This window comes from Oryctolagus cuniculus, chromosome 6 (genome assembly GCF_051225735.1).
Source record: "Oryctolagus cuniculus isolate XC-2025 breed Fujian yellow rabbit chromosome 6, ASM5122573v1, whole genome shotgun sequence".
Taxonomy (NCBI): Eukaryota; Metazoa; Chordata; class Mammalia; order Lagomorpha; family Leporidae; genus Oryctolagus; species Oryctolagus cuniculus.
In genome coordinates this window covers 65,487,797-65,513,173 of record NC_142872.1, presented here as the reverse complement: position 1 = coordinate 65,513,173, position 25,377 = coordinate 65,487,797, and the positions used below count along the sequence as shown (strand labels likewise).

At 49.8% G+C, this 25,377-nt stretch overlaps 1 protein-coding gene across 1 annotated transcript in view; it reads left to right on the top strand.

Annotated features, from left to right (window-relative positions):
• The first annotated feature begins 466 nt into the window (after positions 1-466).
• The window catches only part of COL23A1 (collagen type XXIII alpha 1 chain), a 308,982-nt gene continuing 284,071 nt past the window's right edge, over positions 467-25,377 (top strand). The window contains exon 1 of the mRNA XM_008255487.5: positions 467-908. Within this exon, the coding sequence (XP_008253709.1) occupies positions 609-908 (300 nt within the window). The 5' untranslated portion in view covers positions 467-608. The remainder of the gene's footprint in view (positions 909-25,377) is intronic.

Sequence of the window (25,377 nt, the reverse complement as noted above, 5' to 3'; positions counted from 1 at the left end):
CTAAGCCACCAGCGAGGGCAGACCCACCAAGTTTTCCACAGGACTTGAAGTTCTGAACTTCTAAGAAGCACCAGGTTAATTCACGAGTTTTGGAGGATGCTCCCTAGGCATGATCGGTATTCCAGCCCAGGATGGGCGGCAGATGACGTGCAGAGTCCCCCGACGCACCTCAGGCCTCTGGGGGCTGCGGATCCGCCCAGGCGAGCGTTGGGGGAGTGGGTGAAGTCCGGCGCCCGGGGCCTCACGGACAGAGGTTTGCGCTGCGTGCGGGTCGGTCCCGCGCGCACGGGTGGCCCCAAGGAGCCAGCTCCCTGTTCGCCCCCGCCCCTCGGTGCGCGGGACCGACCAGGCCGCTCCTCCCCTGGGTGGGTCCCGGCTCCTTTTCTGGCAGAGTCTATTTGCATAGAAACTGCCCAAAGTGGCCGCTGTGGAGGAGCGGGCGGCAGCAGCGAAGGGGGCGTGCGCTGCGATCCGCTGCTGCCCGGAGGCCAGGTCTCCAGCCCCGCAGACCTCGTGCCTCGCGCGCTCTCGCCGGCTCTCTGCACCCTCAGCGTGCGGCCTGGGTGCTGCACCGCGCCCCGCCAGAGCCCACGCGCAACCAGCGCGCCATGAGCCGAGGCGAGCGCGCCGGGGGCGGCGGCGACGTGCGGAAGGGCAGCCCTACGGACGGCGGTGGCGGCGGTGGGGGAAGACCCGCGAAGACAGCCGGGACCCGGGCGGCGAGCGCGCTGTGCCTGCTGCTCTCCGTGGGTTCAGCGGCTGCCTGCCTGCTGCTGGGCGCCCAGGCGGCCGCGCTCCAGGGCCGAGTGGCGGCGCTCGAGGAGGAGCGGGAGCTCCTGCGGCGCGCGGGGCCGCCTGGCGCCCTGGCCGCCTGGGCCGAGCCGCACCTGGAGCGCCTGCTGCGCGAGGTGAGGCACCGGGCAGGGCGGGGGCCGTCCCGCCGCCAGCGATGTCTCGAGCTGGGGGAGTGTCGGCCATCCTGAGGAGGGGTCGCTGGATGCCTCAGCGGGGACCGGAGACCAGGGGGTGTTGGCCCCCAGGGCACTGTGCGGTCCCCACTCCTGCCTCAGAGTCCCGTGCCAGGACGCGCGGCGGGCGGGAAGAGGGAGCTCGAAGAGCTCTTGAAGGGGTGAACATACGGAGGAAAAGGAAACGCGACGCACTTGGGCGCAGGAGACGTGGGGCTGAATCTCTCGGGTGTGTGCGCGCCCGCTCTTCGCTGCCGGAGCTCATGCGAGCGGCGGCCGGTGCCTCCGCCGGTAGCAGCTACTGTTCCCAAAGCGGATGTATCCGTAGCGGCTGGCGGTCGCGGCACAGGAAAACCTCGGCCAGGCCGAGAGCCGGGGCCCTGCAGGGCCCCCAGCTCAGCCCAGACCGCCCTGTACAGCCTAGGCGCCTGGGGAAGCTCCTTTGGAAGCAGATTCATCCTGAGGATGCTGTGTCCCCAGGCTGCGGTAGCTGAGCGCAGAGCGCGCGACCCGGCCTGAGGGGAACCCTGGGCAGCTGCGGAGGAGGACTGGAGGAGTTGAGCTGGTACCAGAAGCCCTGGGTTCCGTTCTTTGGCGGGCATGCCCCGTCCTGGACGAAGAGGTGGGCATGTGACACACTTGGTGATAGCCTCCAGGGAGGCTCTGTGAGCGGCTACAGTTTGCGCTGCTGAGTGTCTTCCAAGCAGGCGCCTCAAAGCCCTCACCCAGCACTGCCCAGACTCGGACCTTTGAGCAGCAGTTGCGCTTCCTGGAGGAAGCCCCGGACAGGCCCGGGGCTGGAGGGGAGGGAGGGGTAGGTGTGGAAGGAGGCCATGTTTCCCTGTGGAGGGCAGGCCTGTCACCATCTATTCCCCACCCTGTACCCAGCTGTGGTCTCTGTTGGGCTGTGAGTGCGGCCTCGTGGTGGCGTTCATTTGCGCTACACCTACCTCTTCTTAAACCAGTATTGTATCTTTCCTAGCTTGGTTCTGGGCAAAACTGTGGCTTCATCAGGTGGTTTCTTATTTTCTACCTTGAGGTTTCAGTAATCTCGCCTGAGCCCCGCTGGCAACTCCTGGTGGTGGTTTGGTAATTGCTGCCGGTTATCTTTTGGCAAATCCCTGGAGACCAGGGTGTTGAATGGATTTATGGAGGGCCAGCAGTACCTGTCAGTGCTATAGCAGTAGCTGTTCTTGCTAATGGGAGGCCCCTCCCACGTAGTAAAAATAAAACCAGAAATCCTGGCAAAACGTTTACACAAGGAGCTGACAGATTGTACCCACACTACCAGAGTTGGGGTCTTGAGAACTCAGCCTTTGTGGAGATGTGATGGTTTTCAAGTTCTGAGCTTCAGCAAGGAGAGACTTCGCGGTCACTTCAAGGAGCTTGCTCCTGCAGCACTGAATTTGACCTGGGAGAACTGTAGTGCATGAGTGAGCTTGTGAACAGATTTTCTCTCTCTCTCTCTCTCTCTCTCTCTCTCCCTCCCTCCCTCCCTCTGTCTCTCCCTCTTTCTCTCTCTCCTTCCCTCTTTCTCCAAACCCCCATCTCTGCTCTTGATTAGAAAGACAAAGGGATAATTTGGATCCCTGGAATTCCCACTTGAGAATTTGCTGTCCCATGCAACCCACTGAGCCAGTAGCTATGCAGAGTTTGGGGTGTGTGGCACCTGTTGTGCCTGGAGTGGAAGCTGGCAAGTTTGCCCGGCCACTGGAGAGTCACAGGTGCCACAGCATAAATACATTGGGATTGAGCTTCTGGCTGTTGGGGTGTCCCCTGTGAGAGGGCATCTGTCTCCAGGCCACTGGCTGCTCTGTCAATGTCACTGGATGGGAAATGTGCACAGCTTAGTGACAGTGAGTTCCCTGGCTAGGATGAGGTAGGCTGTGTGGGAGGCCCAGGCTGGGGAGCCAGCAGCTGACTTTCAGTAGATACGTAGGTACTTTTTTAAGCCTTTAGATATGAAAGACAGATACATATTGACCCAAACAAGTCTCTTGAGGGAAGAACATTTGTATTTGAACATGTACGCTCCAGCTCTGGTGTGCTCTCAGCGACACCTCTCTGAAGCCAGTGCTGAAGGAGTTGTGTGTATGTGACGGTTCTCGATGCTCATCCTCTTACCAACAGATCTGCTTAGAGCATCAATGGCAGCAATCACGTCCAAATTGAAGAAAAGGAATCCCTGACAAGCGCACACAACTTCAATAAAAAAAAAAAAATCAACCAACAAAAGCCACTGTTAAAATGGGACCCATTCTGTGTTCCCTTGGGAACAGAAATGTGAAATAGCTTTTTCAGGGACTGGCTGATTTCCTTGATAAAATAGGCATAGAAGCTACAAAAAAAGGAATATTCATGCTAACTCGTGACTATTAAAGATGCTTCCCATGACCGAAAAGGAGAAAAATAGTTTTCGGCATATAAAAACAAGATTTCTGAGCAGGAGCCATTAACCAACGATAGTATCTTCCGTAAGATCTGAAAATATTCATGCAAAGCAAACATCTACTATTTTGCTTTTAAAGTGCTTTAAAAAGGTTGCCTAAGTAACCCAGCCCCTCTATAGTCGCACCTACAGTTACAAGTGTTACAGAAGCTTCAATTCTAGAGCACACAGCTTTCTCACTTCTGTAGAAAAATTTAATGCAAGAATTAAGGAAATATTTAGTTGTATTCAGAGGAGACCATTTCCAGCTTACAGTGGATTTATTGTTGGCTGTAGGCCTTCCACTGTCCAGACCAATCAATTCGAAAACAAGAAGAGTACAGAGACTCAGGGAAAATTCAAGTGTTTTCCTCTCCTACTGTTGAGCCTGTTCCATTGGCCAAGTTAAACCTACTGTAGCTCTTTTGGCCTCTGTCGGCTTGTGCTGCTCCAGAGTGTCTGTTTAGATACAAATGCCTTATTTTTAATCCTGTGGTACAACAGGAGATGGAGTATAAATCATAGATATATTTGTTTCTTTGACATTTCCTGGCTCATAAACAAACAAAGTTTCTTTCCGATTACTTCCTGGCGTGCTCACTTTCTGTCTCCGCTCTTCTCTGTAAAACTTGTTTTACTGCTGTAGTTTGGGAGAGCTGTATAATATCACGGCATGTTTAGAACAAGCCACCTGTTTGGGGCACTCCTGCCACAGATGTGTTTTGGGATTGTTGAATTGGACTTTTCTACCTCGGCTTCTGGTGCTGGGGGATCCAGGAGGCAGAGCAGGGCAGGCCAGGTGTGTGGGTTTCCTCACCAGCAGAGGAGCGTTGGAAACCCCTCCTCTGCACCCCACACCCTTTAACCCCGGCTTCTGATGGCAAGGACCAGAATGCCTGAGTGTGATTGCATAAACATGTTACCAAATTGTCTTACATAACGAGAGAAGCCTGGAAGCCAGGCCTCCACCTTCAGGGACTTGGTGATGACTGGGTGCCAGCCATGCCTGCCGTTCTCTTCTCCTTTCCTCGTGGTTCTACGATGACTGCTGCCGCTCCAGGCATGTCTTCATCCAAGAAGAGTCAAGGTAGAACAGAAGGAAGCTCATTGAGCTTTCTCTTTTATTTAAACTTGGGAGAAAACTCTCCCAGCACCTTTCAGCAGACCTGCCTTTGAGCCACAGCTTGTCCTTTCACTGGCAATGGTGATGGGGTTGCCACAAGCAGGCTTTGGTCAATTTTGATTCATCCACCAAGGCTGGGCACATTGCCCCAGGACAGATTGAGGCTTCGTTGGGAAGGGAGACTGGGGGTGGCTGTAGGGGAGCAAACCAACCTACAGCAACAGGAGGATGCAGGAAGTTACTCCTGTCACCCAGGGAGGGCGGTCTCTTGCCATCTGCCACGATTTTCCTAACCATGCCATCCTATTTTGGTGTTGCCAAGAATTCTTCCACTGCAGAATTTCTGTCTTTCTGGGGATCCTGCTCTTAGCTCTGCCTCCAGCCCTAGCGGAAGGGTAGATTGATGGGTTTAGTATTCCACCTGGCACAATCCCATTCTTTGTGGTCTAAGGTTTTTATTTGTTTGTTTTAAGATTTATTTATTTATTTGAGAGGTTGAGTGACAGAGAGACAGAGAGAGACAGAGAGAGAGATATCTTCTATCCTCTGGTTCACTCCCCAAATGACTGCAACAGCCAGATCTGGGCCAAGCCAAAGCCAAATGGTCACAATGGTTGGGGCTGGGCCAGGCTGAAGCCAGGAGCCCCACATGGTGCAGAGGCCCAAGGACTTGGGCCATCTTCCACTGCTTTCCCAGGGCATAGCAGAGAGCTGGATCGGAAGTGGAGCAGCTGGGACATGAACCAGCGTTGCAGGTGGCAACTTAACCCACTATACCACAATGCCAGCCCCAGTCTGTGGCCTTTAGCCCTAGAGCACCATTTGCAATGAGAGTGACATTTGCCAACTTTTACCTCTCACAACATACACAGGTCAGCAGCATGTCACATCACTGTGAGAAGCAGAAGAGGCTGCTCAGGTGGAGGTACCTGGAGGTCAGTCTCCCTAGAAATCAAGGAAGGGCACCTGTGCCCATTTAGTGCCCAGGCAGCTCTGCTGTGCCCCACCTGCCCACACCTTAGGTCCCCTACTTTCCCTGCAGCCATAGCTCACCATAGCCTCCAGGGTCTCCTCCCAGATCAGGTGCAGTTAGCATCATGATCCCTCTAGGCATGGTGCCCCTTTTACTTTCACCCAGCACCATCTCAGTAGATCCCACCTTCTATATGTCTTTGGATTCTTGTCCCTTTAAATAGCAATGAGACAGGACCTTGACTCAGAGCAGTTTAGATTTAAAAGGGAATTTATTTTTTAAACAATTTTTAAGGGGCCAGCATGTGGCATAGCAGGTAAAGCCACCGCCTGTGACTCTGGCATCCCATATGGGTGCTGGTTCATGTCCCAGCTGCTCATCTTCTGATCCAACTCCCTGCTAATGGCCTGGGTAAAGCAGTGGAAGATGGCCCAAGTGTTTGGAATCCTGCCCCTCATGTGGGAGGCCACAATGAAGTTCCTGGCTCAGCCCTGGCTGTTGTAGCTATCTAGGGAGTGAACCAGTGGATGGAAGATCTCTCTCTCTCTGTCTTTCCCACTCTCTCTCTGTAACTCTATTTCAAATAATTAAATCATTTTTATTAAAATGTTTTTTAAAGAATTTTATTTATTATTTATTTGAAAGGCAGCATTCCAGAGAGAGGAGGAGAGACAAAGACAGATCTTCCATGTGCTGATTCACTCCCTAAATGTCCACAATGGCAGGCCAGGCCGAAGCTAGGAGCCCAGAGCTTCTTCCAGGTATCCCACATGGGTGACCGGGGCCCAAACACTTGGGCCATCTTTTACTGCTTTTCCCAGGTGCATTAACAGGGAGCTGGATTGGAAGTAGACTCGAACCAGGATTCATACAGGTGCCCATATGGGGTGCCACCACAGGGGAGGACTTAACCTGCTATGCCACAGCGCTGGCCCCTAAATAAATCTTTTTTTTTAAAGGGATTTTAAAAAAATTATTTCAAAGGCAAAATGCTGGTTCACTGTGCACAATGGCTGCAAGATCTGAGCCAAGCTGAAGCCAGGAGCCTGGAACTCCATCTAGGTCCCCCATGGGGGTGGCAGCAGCCCAAGCACCTGGACTGTCTTCTGCTGCCTTCCCAGGCACATTCTTCTAGGCAGCTGGATAGGAAGCAGAGCTGTGATAGGGGATGCCAACATTGTGAGCAGTGGCTTAACCCACTGCACCACATTGCTGGCCCCAAAAGGACATGTATTGTCTCGACTTAACCAAGAAGTCCAGCTAGAGGTGGGTGCATTGATTCTGTGTTTCTTCATATTGGCTGCATATTTCTCAAGGATGCCTTCTGTCTCCTGTGAGGTGCCAGGGAAGCTTCTAGAAGCTCTGGATTCATGTTGAGTGTTAGAGTTTCTGTCTCCCCATAGTCCCTGCACAAGTTCCCTCGTTCACTCCGATGGGCCAGTATGGGCTGCCTACATCCATCAACATGGATGACCTGTGCCAGTCACTGATGCCAGCCAGGCCCCTCTCCAATCGGCCAGGCTTGGGTACATGTGGCCAGGAGCTGCAAGGCCCAAGAAGTGGGGAATGGTCACCAAGGCACAGTTTACAGTGCAGTTGTTAGAAGCAATGGCTGTGAAACTAGTGCATGGCCATCCCAGGAACAGTGAGACAGGGGCTCGGGCAGCAGGCTGAAGCCATGGACTGGAGAAATTCTACCTTAATGGGTGGAAACCTGGCCAAAGGAGTATGATGTAAGGGTTGGGAGACCTTTCTACTCTCTGGATGTAATGTGTTTATAAAACGTGAGTTTTACAAGCTACAGGATAACTCAGAATCTTAGAAATTCCCCACCACAATCTCGTGAGGTGGACAAGACAGAGGTTATTGTCATCGTTTCCCAGTGAGAGAGATGTCACAGGGATGGAGAGAGATGGCGTGCCTTGGGCACTCAGGGCCAGGCTGGGGCTCCCTTGGGGTTTCCAGGACCTCTGGAGGAGAGGAGTTGAAAGAGTGAGCACCTGTGTTCGCCCACCTTGTGTGGAAGCTTAGTGTACAGCCCAGGGCAGCATGGGTGTGCCCTGTTCAGGGCCACCTGCTTCCCTGTGCGTTTTCATCAACTCATTGGGGAGTTCTCTCGGGAGTCATCCACACTCCTCCCTGGCCCTAGTAAGCATCTGTGGGGGTGCCCGAGTCCCAGGCTCCCAGAGCAGTGAAGTGCATGGGAACAGCAGCGTGCCACAGCCTGTCCTGATGGCACCTGCATAGTGGCTTTGGAGGCCTTGAATTTGCCAGAGGAAGGAGCTGCGGCGGATGGGAGAGATTCCAGATGAGGAGTCCGAAGCCAGCACCGTCTGCTGGCCATGCGGCCCCCGCTGCTCAGGTAGCTGCTACTGATCTCTAGATGGGGGTGATGCTGGTGCCCAGGGCTGCTGGAGGAGCCGCAACCCTGGGCTGAGAAGGAAGGGCTGGGTGGTGGAACAGCCTGTGGCAGAGGATGAATGTGTTGCCCAGCAGTGACTCGGTGACTCTTGTCAAAGCTTGCTAGGGCCAGCTTTATTCAGGACCATCGCATAGCCACAGGGACTGCTGTGGTAGGGACAGGGACCTCCATACAGGGTTCTGCAGTCTGGGAGAGAGATTGGGCTCAACTCCAGATCCATCACAGGCAAGTAGGGGTCAACTGATAGCCTAGGAGCATGGTGGGGTTGGTGAATGGAAAATTACTAACAGGAACATCCGGGATAAGGGGGATTCTGGCTAAGTCGCCCTAACAGGACTTCTGCTACAGACAGGCCAGGGTGCTGTGTCCTCACCTCTGGGTGGTAGAGGTGAGGAACCCGACAAGACATCAAATGTAATCAGATATCCTGGATGGTGGGTTCTTGCTAGAGTAATTTAGCAGGGTTATTTGCTAAAACTGGATTTTCCAAATAGGTGCAGATGGGCATGAGAGAAGGTTTAGGAACCTGACCATGGTTTGGTTAAGCAGAGAATCTTCAGCAGCTCTGAGCCCTGGGTCCCACTCAACTTTGCTTCCAGGGCCTCCCTGGGCCTTGGTGCAGTCCCACGCCTTCAGAGAAGCCCTCTCCTTCACTGCAGACTGCTCCTGTCACTCCCTGTTCATCCTCCCACCGAGAGTACAGGTGGGAGATGGGGTTCTAACCTGCTTCTCCCAGGGCCATTCCTTCCTTTTTTTTTTTTTTTTTTAATTTATTTGACAGGTAGAATTATAGACAGTGAGAGAGAGAGACAGAGAGAAAGGTCTTCTTTCCGTTGGTTCACTCCCCAAATGGCCACTACAGCCGGCGCTGGGCCAATCCAAAGCCAGAAGCCAGGTGATTCTTCCTGGTCTCCCATGCGGGTGCAGGGGCCCAAACACTTGGGCCATCCTCTACTGCCTTCCCGGGCCACAGCAGAGAACTGGACTGGAAGAGGAGCAACTGGGACTAGAACCCGGTGCCCGTATGGGATGCCAGCACTGCAGGCAGAGGATTAACCAAGTGAGCCATGGTGCCAGCCCCATGCTCCTTCCTCTTTGCCCTTGGACTTCTTGTCAGCTCTCCAGCTCCTGCTCCTGCTGGGAAACAGCACCTCCTTTAGCTACGATTTTTTTTTAAAGATTTATTTTATTTATTTGAAAGACAGAGTTACAGAGAGAGGAAGAGAGAGAGAGAGAGAGAGAGGTCCTCCATCTGCTGGTTCACTCCCCAGATGACCACAATGGCCAGAGCTGAGCCAATCCAAAGCCAGGAGACAGGAGCTTCTTCCAGGTCTCCCACGTGGGTGCAGGGGCCCAAGGACTTGGGCCATCTTCTACTGCTCTGCCAGGCCATAGAAGAGAGCTAGATCGGAAGAGGGGCAGCTGAGACTAGAACCAGTGCCCACATGGGCTGCCAGTGCTTCAGGCCAGGGCTTTAACCCGCTGTGCTACAGCGCCGGCCATAAACTACAATTTTAGACTCATTACCGTTGTCCCTTGGTATCCATGGGAGAGTGGTTCCAGAACCCTACAGATTCCAAAATCTCTCTGCAGTATTTGCATAGAATCTGTGTGTGGGGAGCAAACCGGACTAGACTGAGTTACTGGAATTAAGACTTATTCTATGCATCTGCTCTCCCACAATATGGCGCTGGGAGAGAAGTAAACAGCTTCCGCACAGCTGCCTCCAGTTCAACTAATAAACTGTAGGGCTTGCTCCTGATTGGAGGAGAGCGGCGTACTCGGCGTGTGGGCAGCCGAGTTAGGATTGGCGGAGGAGGACTATAAAGGAGGAGAGAGACGGCATGCACCAGGAACATCTATGGGGAACATCTAAGGGGAACATCTAGCTGAAGGAACACCTGTGCAGCCCCCAAGAAAGCCGGCCGGCGGTGTGCCGCTCCCCTGCGGAAGTGGGGAATGTGGCCAGGGGGAACTGCCCTTCCACGGAGGTGGAAGGGATAGTAGCCAACCTGGGAAGAACCAGCAGCAAACCCGGGGAGGGCCGAGCAGACGAAAGAACAGCGCAGGGTCCTGTGTCGTTCCCCCACGAAGACGGGGAGCGACACTGTGCACATCCTCTTACTCACTTTGAATCATCTCTAGATTCCTTATGCAATGTGAATGCTGTGTAAACAGTTGTTACATTGTATGGTCTAGGAAATAATGAGAAGAAAAAAAGTCCTTGCACGCTCAGTACCAATGCAATTTTTTTTTCCGAATATTTTTGGGCCACAGTTGGTTGAACCATGAGTGCAGGACCCATGAGTATAGAGGGATATATTGGGAAACAGCACACCAGCTTGGTGATTTTTCTCCTTCCTCCTTCTTCTTTTTTAAATAAACAAAATACCTCAGTTTAACCTGATTAATGTTACTGATAACACCACCACCCTAAAACCAGAGCTATTTAACTTTTTTAATAAAAGATTTATTTATTTATCTGAAAGGCAGAGTTATGGCTAGAGAGGGAGAGACAGAGAGAGATATCTCACGTCTGCTGGTTCACTCCCCAAATGGCCACAATAGCCAGAATTGAACCAGGCTAAAGCCAGGAGCCAGGAGTTCATCCAGACCTATGTGGGTGGCAGGGGCTCAGGCACTTGGGCCATCTTCTGCTGCTTTTCCCAGGCCATTAGCAAGGAGCTGGATCGGAAGTGGTGCAGCCAGGACTGGAACCAGTGCCCATAGGGGATGCTGGCATTTGTAGGCGGCGTTTTCTTACCCACTACTCCACAATGCCGGACCCCCTCCTCTGTATTTTTGTGCAGCCGGTGGTTCCCTGGGGAATGTCCTTCACTCTGCTATTCTTTGGAACGTGAGGTGACTGATAAACAAGAATGTCTTTAGGGTTTTGTTTTTCGTCTCCATTTTAGGACAGCCAGACTTGTCTGTGACAGATGCACTCTGCTCCTGTGCTAGACTGAAACTGTTGCTTCGCTGTGAAGTCCTGTGCATTAGTTGGCTTTTCGGGTAACAAAGTACCTGAGGCACTGATTCAGAAAGGAAAAGCTTGACTTAGTTCATGGTTCTGGAGGGTTCAGTCCAGGAATGGGCAGCCCATTGCTTTGATCTCTGTGACACACAAACAGGAAAAGGATCACGCGGCCAGGCAGGAAGCAGGCAACTCAAGAAGTCAAAGGGAACAAGTGAGTGCCCTATAACCTCCTAGTAGGCCCCGCCCCCTAAGGTAATAGCCCCCTGGCCACCAAGCCAGTAGCATGTGGGTCTCTAAGGGAGGCCCCGATTAATATCCAAACCATAGCATCATACTACAGGTTTTAGCTTGGGCAAGAGGGATTCAATATATAAAGTTTTAATTTTAATTTGATCTGTTATTGCAAGCAAAAAGCCTTAAAAAATAAGTCCGAAGCTTTTAGTCCCTGTGTTGATCTGATGAGAAACTTTCCTGGAGCAGCACTGGGCAAGCCAGGCACAGTACCTGGTTCCCACTGTGACTTATTCCGTGAGCCAGCGGCTCTGGTTTGGGAGAGTTCCCTGAGGCCTCGCACCACCCGCGTCTCTTTTCCCATTCAATTTTCTCCATGTGCAGAATCGGGATTAATCTTTAATTGTTGACACAAGCACTCAGAAAACATTTCTTCATCATGTCCGGAAACATATTTTGGGACTAGGCACGAACCACTGGAAGAAAAAAAATTAGTCTGCAGATGTAGTTTTTAAGAAAGTCACGGCACTGTTCTCTTCGGAGAGGCCACAGGAGCACAGTTGGGTGCCTCTCCCGTGCCCACCCAGGGCATAACTGCTCACCGCTGTGTCCTCCAGCTTCCTAATAGTCACCTCACCCAACTGACATGGGGTTCCCCCTCCCAGAAGGGGCGGCTGCAGGCTTGAGGTGACAGCGGGCTCCATCTGAACCCAGATATCCTGGGTGACCTGGCTGCTAGTCCTGAGACCTTTCTGGAGCCCCACAGACTTTTTTTTTAAAAAAGATTTATTTATTATTATTTGAATGTCAAAGTTAAACAGAGAGAAGAAAAGGCAGAGAGAGAGAGAGAGGTCTTCCATCTGCTGGTTCACTCCCCAATTGACCGCGACAACCAGAGCTGCGCCAATCTGAAGCCGGGAACTTCTTCCGGGTCTCCAACATGGGTGCAGGGACCTAAGGGCTTGGGCCATCTTCTGCTTTACCAGGCCATAGCAGAGAGCTGGATGGGAAGTGGAGCAGCTGGGACTTGAACTGGCACCCATATGGGATGCCGGTGCTGCGGGCAATGGTTTTACCCGCTACACCACAACATGAGCCCCACCCCGCAGACTTTGAGCAGCAACACCAGCAGCTTCTCCTGCAAGTGGCCGTCCTTGCAGATGTGATGTACATGATGTGAGCGAGACACTAGCACTGAGCAGATTTGGATCCACATCCCAGCTCTGCCGTTTGCCAGCTGCGTGACTTCAGCTCCCTGACTGCCATTCCAGAGCTCAGTTAGTCCAGTCGTTTCACAGCAATGGTAGTCCTCACTCACACATTTTCTGTAGAAATGAAAGAACATGGTGTGCAAAGTGCTTAGCCCACCGTGCCCATGCTAACAATGGCTGTTCTCATTAGAATGCCTTCTTTGCCTGAGTCTAAAAGAAATGTTGATGTCTGTTGGCTAACTGGAGAGTTCCCATGGTTTTGTAGCTGACCTTGAAATCTTTCTTTTTAAAGATTTATTTATTTATTTGAAAGGCAGAGTTACAGAGAGAGAAGTAGAGGCAGAGAGAGAGAAGAGATCCTCCATCCACTGGTTCACTCCTCAAATAGCCACAACGCCTGAAGCTGGGCCAGACTGAAGCCAAGAGCCAGGAGCTTCTTCTGGGTCTCCCATATGGGTGCAGGTGCCCAAGCACTTGGGCCATCTTCTGCTGCTTTCCCAGGTGCATTATCAGGGAGCTCGATTGGAAGTGGAGCAGCTGGAGACTTGAACCAGCACACATGGGATGCCTACAGCTTAACCCACTGTGCCACAGTGCCAGCCCCCATCTAAGAGCCTTTAACATTGAGAATCTGCCATTCTGTTAGACTTACAATAGCAAAAAGGTGTCAGTTAACACACACATCCAATCTCTGAGTCAGCAAACAGAGCATAAGACTTGGTGATAAAAGACTGGCAAAAGCCTGCCCTGAGCTTCATAACCCTGGTTTTGGTCTCTACTGTGAGCAGACTGAGTTTTCTCATTTAATTAAAGAATTTCATATTTATGACCAAAATAAAAATCAAATTACTCATGAGAGTAATGATGTGAGTTTGTCATTGTGAAAGATCATACTACTCAGGTCAAACCTACTCAGTTTGCTTTGATTAATTGAACAGTTAGTTGTGTAATTATGCAATATGGCGCAGACACCTCTAGACTCTTGTGATTACCCAGTGAATTCAAGGCTTTTTTTCAGTTCACACTGGCAGATGAGATCTGTGTTTCCTGATCCAGCCATGAGTGGGGAGGTTGCTTTCAAATGGGAAATGTCAATTTCTAAAATGGAATTCACTTCCAACTTTGAATTGTGAAACAAATCATAAAGCAATCAGAATGCATTCTGGTGGTTTTTTTTTTTTTTAAAGATTTATTTGTTTATTTGAAAGTCAGAGTTACACAGAGAGAGAGGTCTTCCATCCAATGGTTCACTACCCAGATGGCCCCAATGGCCAGAGCTGCGCTGATCCGAAGCCAGGAGCTTCTTCCGGGTCTCCCACATGGGTGCAGGGGCCCAAGCACTTGGGCCATCTTCTACTGCTTTCCCAGGCCATAGCAGAGAGCTGGATCGGAAGAGGAGCAGCTGGGACTAGAACTGGCGCCCATATGGGATGCCAGCGCTTCAGGCCAGGGTGTTAAGCCGCTGTGCCACAGCGCGGGCCCCTCATTCTGGTGTTTTCCAGAATATAATTTAAAATCTACTCAACTTTAGGCCTCCAGGGAGAAACATCACACCAAAAAAGCAGGCTCTATTGATTTATTTAACTAGGCCTTTTTGTGGGGTGTTTGGCCTGCTAGCTCTTGCATCTAGTTTTCAGACCTGTATTTTGGTACAGTCACATGGGTGGGGCCAGACTGTTCATATGACTCATGTGCATGCATGCGAGTGTGCATGTATATATGTACATGTGGGTGAGCATGTGTGTACATGATCATATGTGTAAATGTTATGTGAGGATGTGTGCACACATGCAGATGTATGTGTGCAAGTGCATATATGTAGTGTACGTGCATATATGTATGCGTGTATGTGTACATGCACATATGTGGGAGACCCAGTGTCCCTGTAAGCCCCCTTCACTGGACTCTGTAGGGCTGGTGCTGTGGGCCTTAGCGGGAGACCTGGGTGTGACTGCAGTTGCCATAAACCAAGCAGGATTCTGGAGTCAAGCAATTGGCTATTCCAAGTCTCACTGTCCTCCTCTGGAAGAAGAGTGGCAGTACCTGCCCCGCTCCCTTTCTGGGGCACTGGAGGGATACAGTGGGCCAGGGGAGTCATGCATCCTCCCCAGGACTACTGTGACAAGCCACCTGCGGGGCCAGCAATTCCCCTCCTATCTACTCCCTTGCTGATGGTGGAGTCTGCAGTCAGCTAGGGGTGGGGTGGGCGACATCTCCTCTAATTCCTTCTAGTGACGGAGCAGGAAGAAGCAGGTGCCTCTTCACTCAGCCCTGGTCATCCTGTCCATGGTTGTTTAATGGACTTTCCTCTGTCCCCCTTAATTTAGCCCCATTTTTCATGGCCCTTCTTTGCATCCTCAGGAAATTGATTCAAGACCCCTTGAAGATACCAAAATCCATGGGTGCTCAATCTTGTACATAGTATTTGCACATCCTCCCTTCAGGTCATCTTGGGATGGGCTGTAATCCCTGATACAATGTCAGTGCTACGTAAGCAGTTGTCATGCTATATTGTTTAGGGAGTAATGATGTCTGTACATGTTTTTATATTTTCCATCCAGGATGGGTTGAATCCATGGATGAGGAGCTGGTGGACGCAGTGGAGGCAAGTGTCCTTCCTCAGTTGTCTCTCTGAGTCCTGCCACTCCATGCCCCAGGCAGGTTGGACCACTGCTGCCTCATTCATCATCCTAAATATTTCTCAGTGTGTCTTGTTCCTCATCTCCATTACCTGTGGGCCCAGGAGGTGAAGACTCCCCACTGAGCCCAGCACCTTGGGCCCCTGCAGCCTCCTCACTGCCCTGCTTCACGTGGGTCCCTATAGGGTCTGGGAGTGGTGGTCACAGGAGTGGAGCCATGGAGGCCGGGAAATGGGCGTGTGCGGGATGCCATCTGTGCTCCTTTGCTGGGGCTGTCATAACAAAGCCCCACAGCCTGGGTGGCCGAAACAACAGAAGCGTGTTTCCTCCCTGCTCTGGCGGCTGGAAGTCTGACATCAAGGTGTTGACACAGTTCCATTCTCCCTGGCTTGCAGGTGGCTGCCTTCACCGTATCTACACATGTTCTTCCCTCCATGTGCCCCCATCGCCTGCTGTTTGTACACCAGCCATGTCGGGTTAGGGCCCAGCCACAGGTTCTCATTCTACTTAATCACCTCATGAAGACCCTCTCTCCCTAGTCATGTCCGGGGGTACTAACGGACTTCCACATGGGACTTAGGACCACTCAGCTGTAACAGTTCAGGCAGGAAACCCGACATTCACTGTGGACAGGACTGAAAGAGTGGGGGAGCTCAGGGCGGGGGTTCCTGCAGGCCTGACACAGCGCTTCTCCCAGGCTGTGCCTGGAGGGCCTAGTGACTATATCTCAGAACAGCCTATGGCAGGCCTTCCTGAACAGATCCGACTCTGGATGGAAACCGTCTGTTTCCCCCACGAGGGCTATTGGTGGGATTTCTTTCTGTCAGTCCTGTGCAGTGAGCCTCAGAAGGTGGGTTCTGATGGGAAGTGATGTGTGTCTTTGAAAAATAATAGATGGGAACACGAATTAGGGATTAAAAAAGAACTGTATTCTGTTTGTAGACCAGCCCTTTCCAAACACACTCATGTATTTCTGGACTGGGCAGAGACCCGTAAGGAAATGTGTTTGCTGATGTGGTTTGGAAGAAAATCAAACTTCGTGCCAATTGGAGTCACTGATTAAACCCACATTCCCTCAAGAAAAGTTACAAGGCTGCTGCCAAGTGCCTAGGTTGTGCTGGCTGCTCTCACGATTGTCTTTGCTGAGTTTCTGCTGGGGAGGTTTTACCTGGCACTGAGTGATGCCTTGCCCCCAGGACACCTGCTCCACCACTCCCAGCCAGCCTGTGAAAGCCGTGCCGGGGGGTATTTTTTTGTTGTTTTAGGTATAATTGACACAGTGAACTGCACACATTTAAAATATGTAAGTTTGCCGGCGCCGTGGCTCAATAGGCTAATCCTCCGCCTTGCGGCGCCGGCACACTGGGTTCTAGTCCCGGTCGAGGCGCTGGATTCTGTCCCGGTTGCCCCTCTTCCAGGCCAGCTCTCTGCTGTGGCCCGGGAGTGCAGTGGAGGATGGCCCAAGTCCTTGGGCCCTACACCTGCATGGGAGACCAGGAAAAAGCACCTGGCTCCTGGCTTCCGATCAGCGAGATGCGTCGGCAGCAGCGTGCCGCCTGCGGTGGCCATTGGAGGGTGAACCAATGGCAAAAGGAAGACCTTTCTCTCTGTCTCTCTCTCTCTCTCACTGTCCACTCTGCCTATCAAAAAGAAAAAAAAAAAAAAGAAAATGTGTAAGTTGATTATCTCTACCACTGGGAAACCCTCTCTACAATCAAATAATTAACAAATGTGTCAGCCTCCACGGTTTTCTCCTGTCCCCTGGAGTCTCCCGTCCCTCCCTGCCTGTTGCCTCAGTGCTAGCTACTGACTTCTGTCACTGTGGGCTAATTTGCACTTCTCAGGATTTTTATATGAGTGGACTCACACACTCGGAGTGGGAAGGTCTAGTTTCTTTCACTCAGCATAATTAGTGAGAAGTCCTTTGATACTTTTGTGTAGTAGTATTGCCATTACCTGGCTTTTCCGTTAGTTGTATTTCATTGTATGGATATACAACAAGTTGTTTATCCATTGATGGACATTTAAGTTACTGACAGTTTTTATCCCACAAACAAGGCAGCTATAACATTCGTGTGCCAGTGTTTATATGAACAGATGCTTCCATTTCTCTTCCATATAAATGCCTTCACGGGGAATGGTTGATTATATGATAGGAATATGATTAACTTTTTAAGAGCTGCCAAAGTGTTATTTAAAGTCATTGCATTACTTTAGATTCTCACCAGCAGTGTATGAGAGTTCCGGTTGTCCATATGATGTGTCTTTTTATTGTTGTTGTTCTGGTTGCTTTTAGAATTTTCTCTTTATCACTGGCTATTTTTCTTTAAGCTTTATTTTATTTATTTGAAATGCAGAGTTACTGAGAGAGAGAAAGAGATCTTTCATTTGCTGGTTCATTCCTCGAATGGCTTCAACAACCAATTCTGAGACAGGCCAAAGCCAGGAGCCAAGAGCTTCTTCCAGATCTCCCATGTAGGTGCGAAGGCCCAAGGATTTGGGCCATCTTCTGCTGCTCTCCCAGAATGCTAGTGAGGAGCTGGATCAGAAGTGGAGCAGCCAGTACTCAAACCAGCACCCATGTGGGATGCTGGCGCTGTAGGCACTGGCTCAACCCATTACACCACAGTGCTGGTCCCTATCACTGGCTTTAAGCAATCTGATTTTGACATGTCTTTGTGTAGTTTTATTAATGTTTATTGTGCTTGGGTATCATTGAGATTCTTGGATCTGTGGCTATATAGTTTTCATCACATTTGAAAAACAATTTTAATTAATATTATTAAATTATTGTTTTTAATTTTCCTTTTGATTTGAAAGGCAGGGAAACAGAGACAAAGAAAGATCTTCTGTCGACTGGTTCTCTCCCCAAATGCTTGCAACAGCTGGAACTTGGCCAGGCTGAAGCCAGGAGCCTAGGGTTTAATCCACATCTCCCGCATGGATGATAGGGACTCATGTATTTGAGCCATCATCTGCTGCCTCCCAGAGTGCACATCAGCAGGAAGCTGGAATTGAAAGCAGAACTGGGACTTGAAAGCAGAGCTGGACCAGGCATCCAACATGGGATATAGGTGTCCCAAGTGGAATCTTACCTGCTGTGCCAAACACTGTTTACTATTACATCTTCAAATATATTTTTTAAAAGCTTTACTGACTTATTTGAAAGGTGGAGTAATGGGGGCAGGGAGGTTTTGAGAGATTTTCCATCACTGGTTCACTCCCCATGGGGCTGCAACAACCAGGGCTGGGCCAGTCCAAAGCCATGAGCTAAGAACTTACATGTGGGTGGCAGGGACCAAGTACTGGGACCATGATCTGCTGCCTTCCCAGACACATTAGCAGGAAACTGGATTGGTATCAGAAGATCTGGGACTTGAACTGGCACTCTGATAGGAGATGCATGTGTTCCAAGTGGTGGCTAACCTGCTGTACCCAGTGCCAGCCTTGTTCAATATTTTTTTCTATCTTGCCCTCTCTACCTCCTTTGGTGACTCCTCCAATTGCATGTAGTCAGGTCACTTGAAGTCCAACAGTTCACTGATTGTTTTCTGCATTTCTTTTCCTTTTAAAAAATTCTTTCTCTGTGCTCATTCGGAATAGTTTTCTCTGCTGTCTTCAGGTTCACTAATCTTTTCTTCTGCAGTGTCTAACCTTCCATTATGCCCCTCCACCATATTTTTCATCTCAGACATGGTATTTTTCATCTCTAGAATTTCAGTTTAGATATTGTAAATATCTTTTATGTCTCTACCTAGATTTTTGGATATATGCAATTTATTTATAATACTTGCTTTAAAGGGACTAGCATTGTGGCATAGATGGTTAAGCCTCTGTCTGCAGTGCCAACATCCTATCTGGGCACCAGTTGGAGACCTGGCTGCTCCATTTCCTATCCACCTCCCTGCTAATGCACTTGGAAAAACAGTACAAGATGGCCCAAGTCCTTGGGCCCTTGCTCCCATGTGGGAGACCTAGATGAAGCTTCTGGCTCCTGGCTTCAACTAGACCCAGCCACAACTATCGTGGCCATTTCAGGAGTAAACCAGAGGATGGAAGACCTCCCTCCTGTCTCTCCCTCTCTCTATAGCTCTGCATTTCAAATAAATAAAATAAATCTTTAAAAAAAATTGTTTTAAGATCTTTGTGTGCTAATACTAATATTTGTGGGACTTGTGGATCAGTTTCAGTTTATTCAGTTTTCTAATCATTATGAGGCCTGTTTTCCTGCTTGTGATTTCTTATTGTATGCCAGACATCATGAATTTTCCCTCACTGGGCATGGATATATTTTTATTTCTACAAATATTCTTCAACATTGTTATAGTTATTTGGAAATGTAGTCATATATTGCTTAATGATGGGAATATGTGTGGAGAGATGTGTTAGGTGCTTTCATTATTGTGAGAACATTCTAGAGAGACTTACACACACCTAGGTGCTGTCACTCAACAGAGTCCCTCTGTAAAATCAAACAAGGTGGATAGGGCTGCTGGTGTGACATAGCACTCTGTTTTACAGTAAACTTTGGATTTTGTATGTAGAAGGAGTGTATTCTAAGTTAATGATAAAATGTATGGTACAAAAAATGCATAAGCCGGTAAGAGTCATTTATTATCAAGTATCATGCACATAATTGTGTGTGCTGTGCTTTTATGAGTGAGAGTGCTGTTGTGCAGTGGTGTATACATCAGTGTCACCACAGACTCGTGGGGAATGTGGTGTCCTCCAGTGTCTTCTGGTGGCTACAGTATCCCCAAGCAGTGGGAATTAGTGCTCCATGGTAACCTTACTGGATCCCTGTTGTCTGTGCAGCCCATTGTAGACTGAAGCTCTGCACACGACTGTAGCTTGACCCTTTGGGGTCTTGTTTCCAAGATCTGTTAGCTGAGACCCTCCTTGGCACTCTGTTAGTGTTTTGAGAGAGTGTAGTGTGAGGTTTACTGGCCTGGCTGGTGGGGACAGACACTCTCCCTACGCCATGTTGAGTGCATGTCTGCTGTTCCCTCCAGCCCATTTGCGTGACTTCCTGACCTCGGGTAGTTTCCTCCCCCACTTAAGCTGACCAGTCATCAGCTTAACACCCAAGGGGGCCCTTGGCAGATCTCTGTGGTTCTGTGTGCACCTCTCATCTCTCCAGTCCTCTGCTGTGCGAACCCTAACTGCCTTGGGTTGTGTTCCTGGACTCCCCAGCTCTGCCTGTCCAACTCTGGGAGGCTTCCAGGCAACACCTGGAGTTGCTTCCTTGTGCCCACAGGAAGGAGGCTGGAGCACTTGCTGTCACTGTGCAGTGGTAGCAGTGTCTCCAGAGCTATTGTTTCACATATTTTACTAGTGGATTTTCTTGTTGTTTTGTTGTTTGAGATCCTTGATGTTGTTCTAGGCAGGAGGGAAGATCTAGTTTTATCACTCTGTTTTATCTGGAAGTGGAAATTCGTGATGTGGCCTTTGAAAAACTTTGGGATTATTTTAGATTGTTAGAAACATACACTGTGCATAACAGACATAGCTCTGGTACATTTGAGTACAAGCAGAAGCTGTGAATGTGGTGGGTAATCCACTTGTTTAGTTGAGTTACTCATCTGTTGACTTGGAGTTCATTGAAATGAGATGACCCAGTGGCCCTGGCTGTATCAGATGAGCACTTAATAAGCACTGGGCTCTCTCTGGAGAGAGAGGTTGCAGTGGAGAGGGAGTGTGGTGAGGGCCCATGGGCAGGAACTGTAAGCCACCTCTGGACACCAGCAGCCAGCCATGGGATGGGGGCCTCCATTCCACAATCACAGGAACCACAAGAACTTGAAAGAGGACTCAGAGCCCTGGAGAGAAGCCCTCAGCCGACACACAGATGTCAGTCCCAGAGACCCCTTGTGAGACTGAGCTTAGCTGCCTATGCAGATTTCTGAACATGGAAGCTGGAAGACTGTGAACGGGTGCTGTTCCAAGAGACTAGTTTTGTGGCAATTCATTAGACAGCAGTAGAAAACACGTAATTACTGTTAACTAAGATCAGATCATTCGTTATTGGCAATATTCTACCATTAATCCAGCAGATCTCAGCAAAAAGCAGCATGGAGGCATGTGACTCTTCTGCCAACTTTGAAGATGATGTTCACACATCTATATTGTAGCTTGGCTGCAGAGGGTTAGAATTCTGGTTAGATCTATGGAGCAGGCATTTGGCCTGAGTGAAGACACCCATTAAGATGCCCACATCCTACATCCCATATAGGAATGCCGGGGTTTGATGCCTGACTCTGCCCTTTCCCCATCCCATCCCTCTCCCCCCAACTCTAGCTTCTTGCTAATGTAGACCCTGGGAGTCCACAGTAATGGCTCAAAAGATTGGGTTCCACCCACACATGTGGAAGACCTGGATTGTGTTCCTGGCTCCCAGCTTCCACTCCTGGCCTGGGAGTTAAGGAATGACCTCTCTCTCTCTCTCTCTCTCTCTCTCTCTCTCTTTCTTCATGTCAAATAACTAGAATTTTTTAAAAAAATTAAAGATAAAAAGAATAGATCTGTGATGGGAGAACATAATTTCAAATCATGTATGGGATGTGGATCTGGTTTCCAGAGCTCTGACAATGCAACAAAATGACACCCAGCCTAGTTTTAGAGGATTTGCCCAGACCTGTGTTCAAACAAGATATGCAGATGGCCAATAAGTACGTGAAAAATACTCATCATCATTCATCACTGAGGGAATGCAAATCAAAACATCACTGAGATGCATTGCACATCCACCAGGATCTGTTGGCAAGGATGTAGAGAAATGGGAGTTTTCATAATGTCGCTGGTAAGAATGTAAAAAGTGGCTCAGTCACTGTAGAAAACAGTTTGATGGTAGGGTCAGTGTTGTGGTGTAGCCAGGAAAGCCACCATCTGCAATGCTGGCACCCCATATGGATGCCGGTTCAAGTCCCAGTTGCTCCACTTCTGATTCAGGTCCCTCCTCATGCACCTGGGAAAGTAGCAAAAGATGGCCCAAGTGCTTGGGCCCCTGCACCAACATGGGAGACCCAAATGAAGCTCCTGCCTCCTGGCTTTGACCTTGCCTAGCCCTGGCCATTGTAGTGATTTGGGAAGGGAACCAGTGGAAGATCTCTGTGTCTCCCTCTTTCTCTGTAATTCTGACTTTCAAATAAATAAATAAACCTTAAAAAAAAAAGAAAGAAAACATTTTGGTGAATCCTCAAAAGATTCTATAAGAAACTACCATAATACACAGCAATTTACTAGTGGGTATATGCCCCAAAGAATTGAAAACAGATATGAAAGGGATGCCAGTGAATGTTCACGGCAGCAACAAGGTCAAAGAGCTCCTGTGCTCATCAGTGGGTGAATGGACCCACACATAGTGGTGTAAATGTGCAGTGTAGTATTGTTGAGCCATCAAATGGAATGAAGCACTGCTACTTGATACAGGATGGAGGAATTAAAAAGTCTGATGCTAAGTGAAAGAAGCCAGACAAAAAAACCATTGTGTGATTCTGTTCATGTGAAATACACAGAATAAGTAAATCAAAGAGACAGAAGGCAGACTGGTGGTTGCCAGGGGTTGGGGTGGGGAGAGAAGAATGGTTCAGGGCTTCATTCTAGGGTTATGAAAATGTCTTTGAATTGGCTGGACAGCCCTAGAAAGAGGAGTCATTGCATTGTGCACCCACTTGATGCCACTGAATTGTCAATTTATATGATTTTATATTATGTCAATTTCACATTTTTTTTTTACTTTTTTTTTTTTTTTTTTTTTTTTTTGACAGGCGGAGTGGACAGTGAGAGAGAGAGAGAGACAGAAAGAAAGGTCTTTCTTTTGCCGTTGGTTCACTCTCCAATGGCTGCAGCGGCCGGCGCATCACGCTGATCCAAAGCCAGGAGCCAGGTGCTTTTTCCTGGTCTCCCATGTGAGTGCAGGGCCCAAGCACTTGGGCCATCCTCCACTGCACTCCTGGGCCATAGCAGAGGGCTGGCCTGGAAGAGGGGCAACAGGGACAGAATCCAGGGCCCGAACTGGAACTAGAACCCAGTGTGCCGGTGCCGCAGGCGGAGGATTAGCCTATTGAGCTGTGGCGCCAGCCTATTATATCAATTTCAAAGAGTAGCTCTGTGCTAGCAGATAAAGTGGTATCATCATTGGTGGTGACTTCGTGATTCTACTACGTTTATTTTTGTTTTTTGAAAGGAACTGCAGATTTCACCAGTGTTTCCTTCTGACATCCTTTTCCTGCGCCAGGATCCTATCCAGGATTCCACGTTGCATTTCGTCATCAAGTCCCCTTCATCTCCTCCAGTTTGTGACAGCGTCTTGGTCTGTCCTGGCTTTCCATGACAGCCATAGTCTTGAGATGTGTGGGGCAGGCATCTTTGGGAATGTCCCTCATGCAGCATGGGCTACTGTCTTCCACAATGATACAGGGTCACAAAAGTGTTGGGGAGGAACACCCCATGGAGTTCTGTTTGTTGTCATCACCACTACCATCATCATCATCATTGTGGGTGTAGAAAAAGATTTAAAGAGGCCCAGAAGCACCGCCCTCTCTGGATGTGCGGCCCTTCCTTGGGATGGGAGGAGGCCACAGGCACTGGGCTGCAGCTGCGGGTTCAGTTCTGCCAGCCTTCCCTCTGGTGTTTGTGGTCTGTGTGTCCCAGGGTGGATCCTGGGACTTGGGTCCCCTGGAGAGACAGAATCATCTGCCCCTCATTCAAGAAGTGCCCCTGCTGGTGTTGTGGTATAGCCGGTAAAACTCTCACTGTGATGCCAGCATCCCACATGGGTGCTGGTTCAAGACCCTGCTGCTGCACTTCAAGTACAACTCCCTGCTAATGTGCCTGGGAAAGCAGTAGAAGATGGCCCATGTGCTTGGGCCCCTGCACCCACATGGGAGGCCCGGATGAAGCTTCTGGCTCCTGACTTCAGCCTGCGCCAGCCCTAGTTGTTGTGGCCACCTGGGGTGTGAACCAGTGGATGGAAGACCTCTCTCTTTCTCTCTGTGTCTCTCCCTCTTTGAAACTCTCCTTTCTGAATAAATAAATCTTTTTAAAAAGCAAACGGTCACACATACACACACACACACACACACACAGAGACAACAAAAAGTGCCCCTGGAAGGGAGATTTCAAGGTTTCATCTTGGCTCTTCTACTTCCAAGGTTTTAAAATTTTTAACTGAGAAGCTGTTATTACAATGACACAACAAACTTTTGTAGAAATGTATCCCAAGGCCAGCATTGTGGCACAGTGGGTTAAGTCACCACCTCTGACGCCAGCATCCCATATCAGAGTGCCAGTTTGAGTCCTGGCTGCTCCAGTTCTGATCCAGCTCCCTGCTGATGCACCTAGGAGACAGCAAATGATGACCTAAGTAATTAGGTCCCCACCACCCACGCAGAAGATCAAGATGGAGTTCCTGGTTCCTGGCTTAGACCTGACCCAGCCCTAGCTGTTGCTGCCATTTGTGGAGTGAACCAGTGGATGGAAGATCTCTCTCTCTTTCTGTCTCTCCCTCTCTCTTTGTCACTCTTCTTTCAAATAAAGAAATACATCTTAAAGAAGTGCAGGGGCCAGTGTTGTGGCACAGTGGGCTAAGCTGCTGCTTGGAATGCCAGCTTCCCATATGGACACCGGGTCAAGTCCTGGCTGCTCCACTTCCGGTTAAGCTCTCTGCTGTGGCCTGGGAAAGCAGTAGAAGATGGCCCAAGTGCTTGGGCCCCTGCACCCAAGTGGGAGACCCGGAGGAAGCTCCTGGCTCCTGACTTCAGTCTGATCCAGCACCAGGTGTTGCAGCCATGTAGGGTGTAACCAGTGGATGGAAGAGCTCTCTCTTAATAACTCTGGCTTTCAAATAAAATCAATAAATTTGTTGTTTAAAAAAAGAAGTGTACCCCACAGCCCTGCCACCTGTTTTAGTAGTTGTTGGTCTCCCATACCTGAATTTTCATAGATGTAGACATTTTATTATTATTTAAAGGTTTTTTGTTTATCTATCTTATTTGATAAGCAGAACTTCCATGTATTGATTCACTCCCTAAATGCCCACAACAGCCAGGGCTGGGCCTGGCCAAAGCCAGAAGCCAGGAGCTCAGGTCTCCCATGTGGGCAAGAGGGACCAAAGTATTTGAGCCGGAGTGTGCATTAGCAGGAAGCTGGATCTGGAAGCGGAGCCTGGGCTTGGACCCAGCACCCTGACGTGGGACATCTTACCCACCATGTCACGTGCCATGGGACATCCTATCCACCGTGCCACATGCCCACCCAGACCTTACATTTCCTGTGCCACAGCACTCCTCCTTGTTGTCCCCGCCATCTTCTTACAGATATTTCATGATGTGTGACAGTGTCACCCAGGGGAAGAGGCTGGTCTGCTGTCTGGCAGTGCAGCTCCTTTGTGAATGTTTACCTCTGA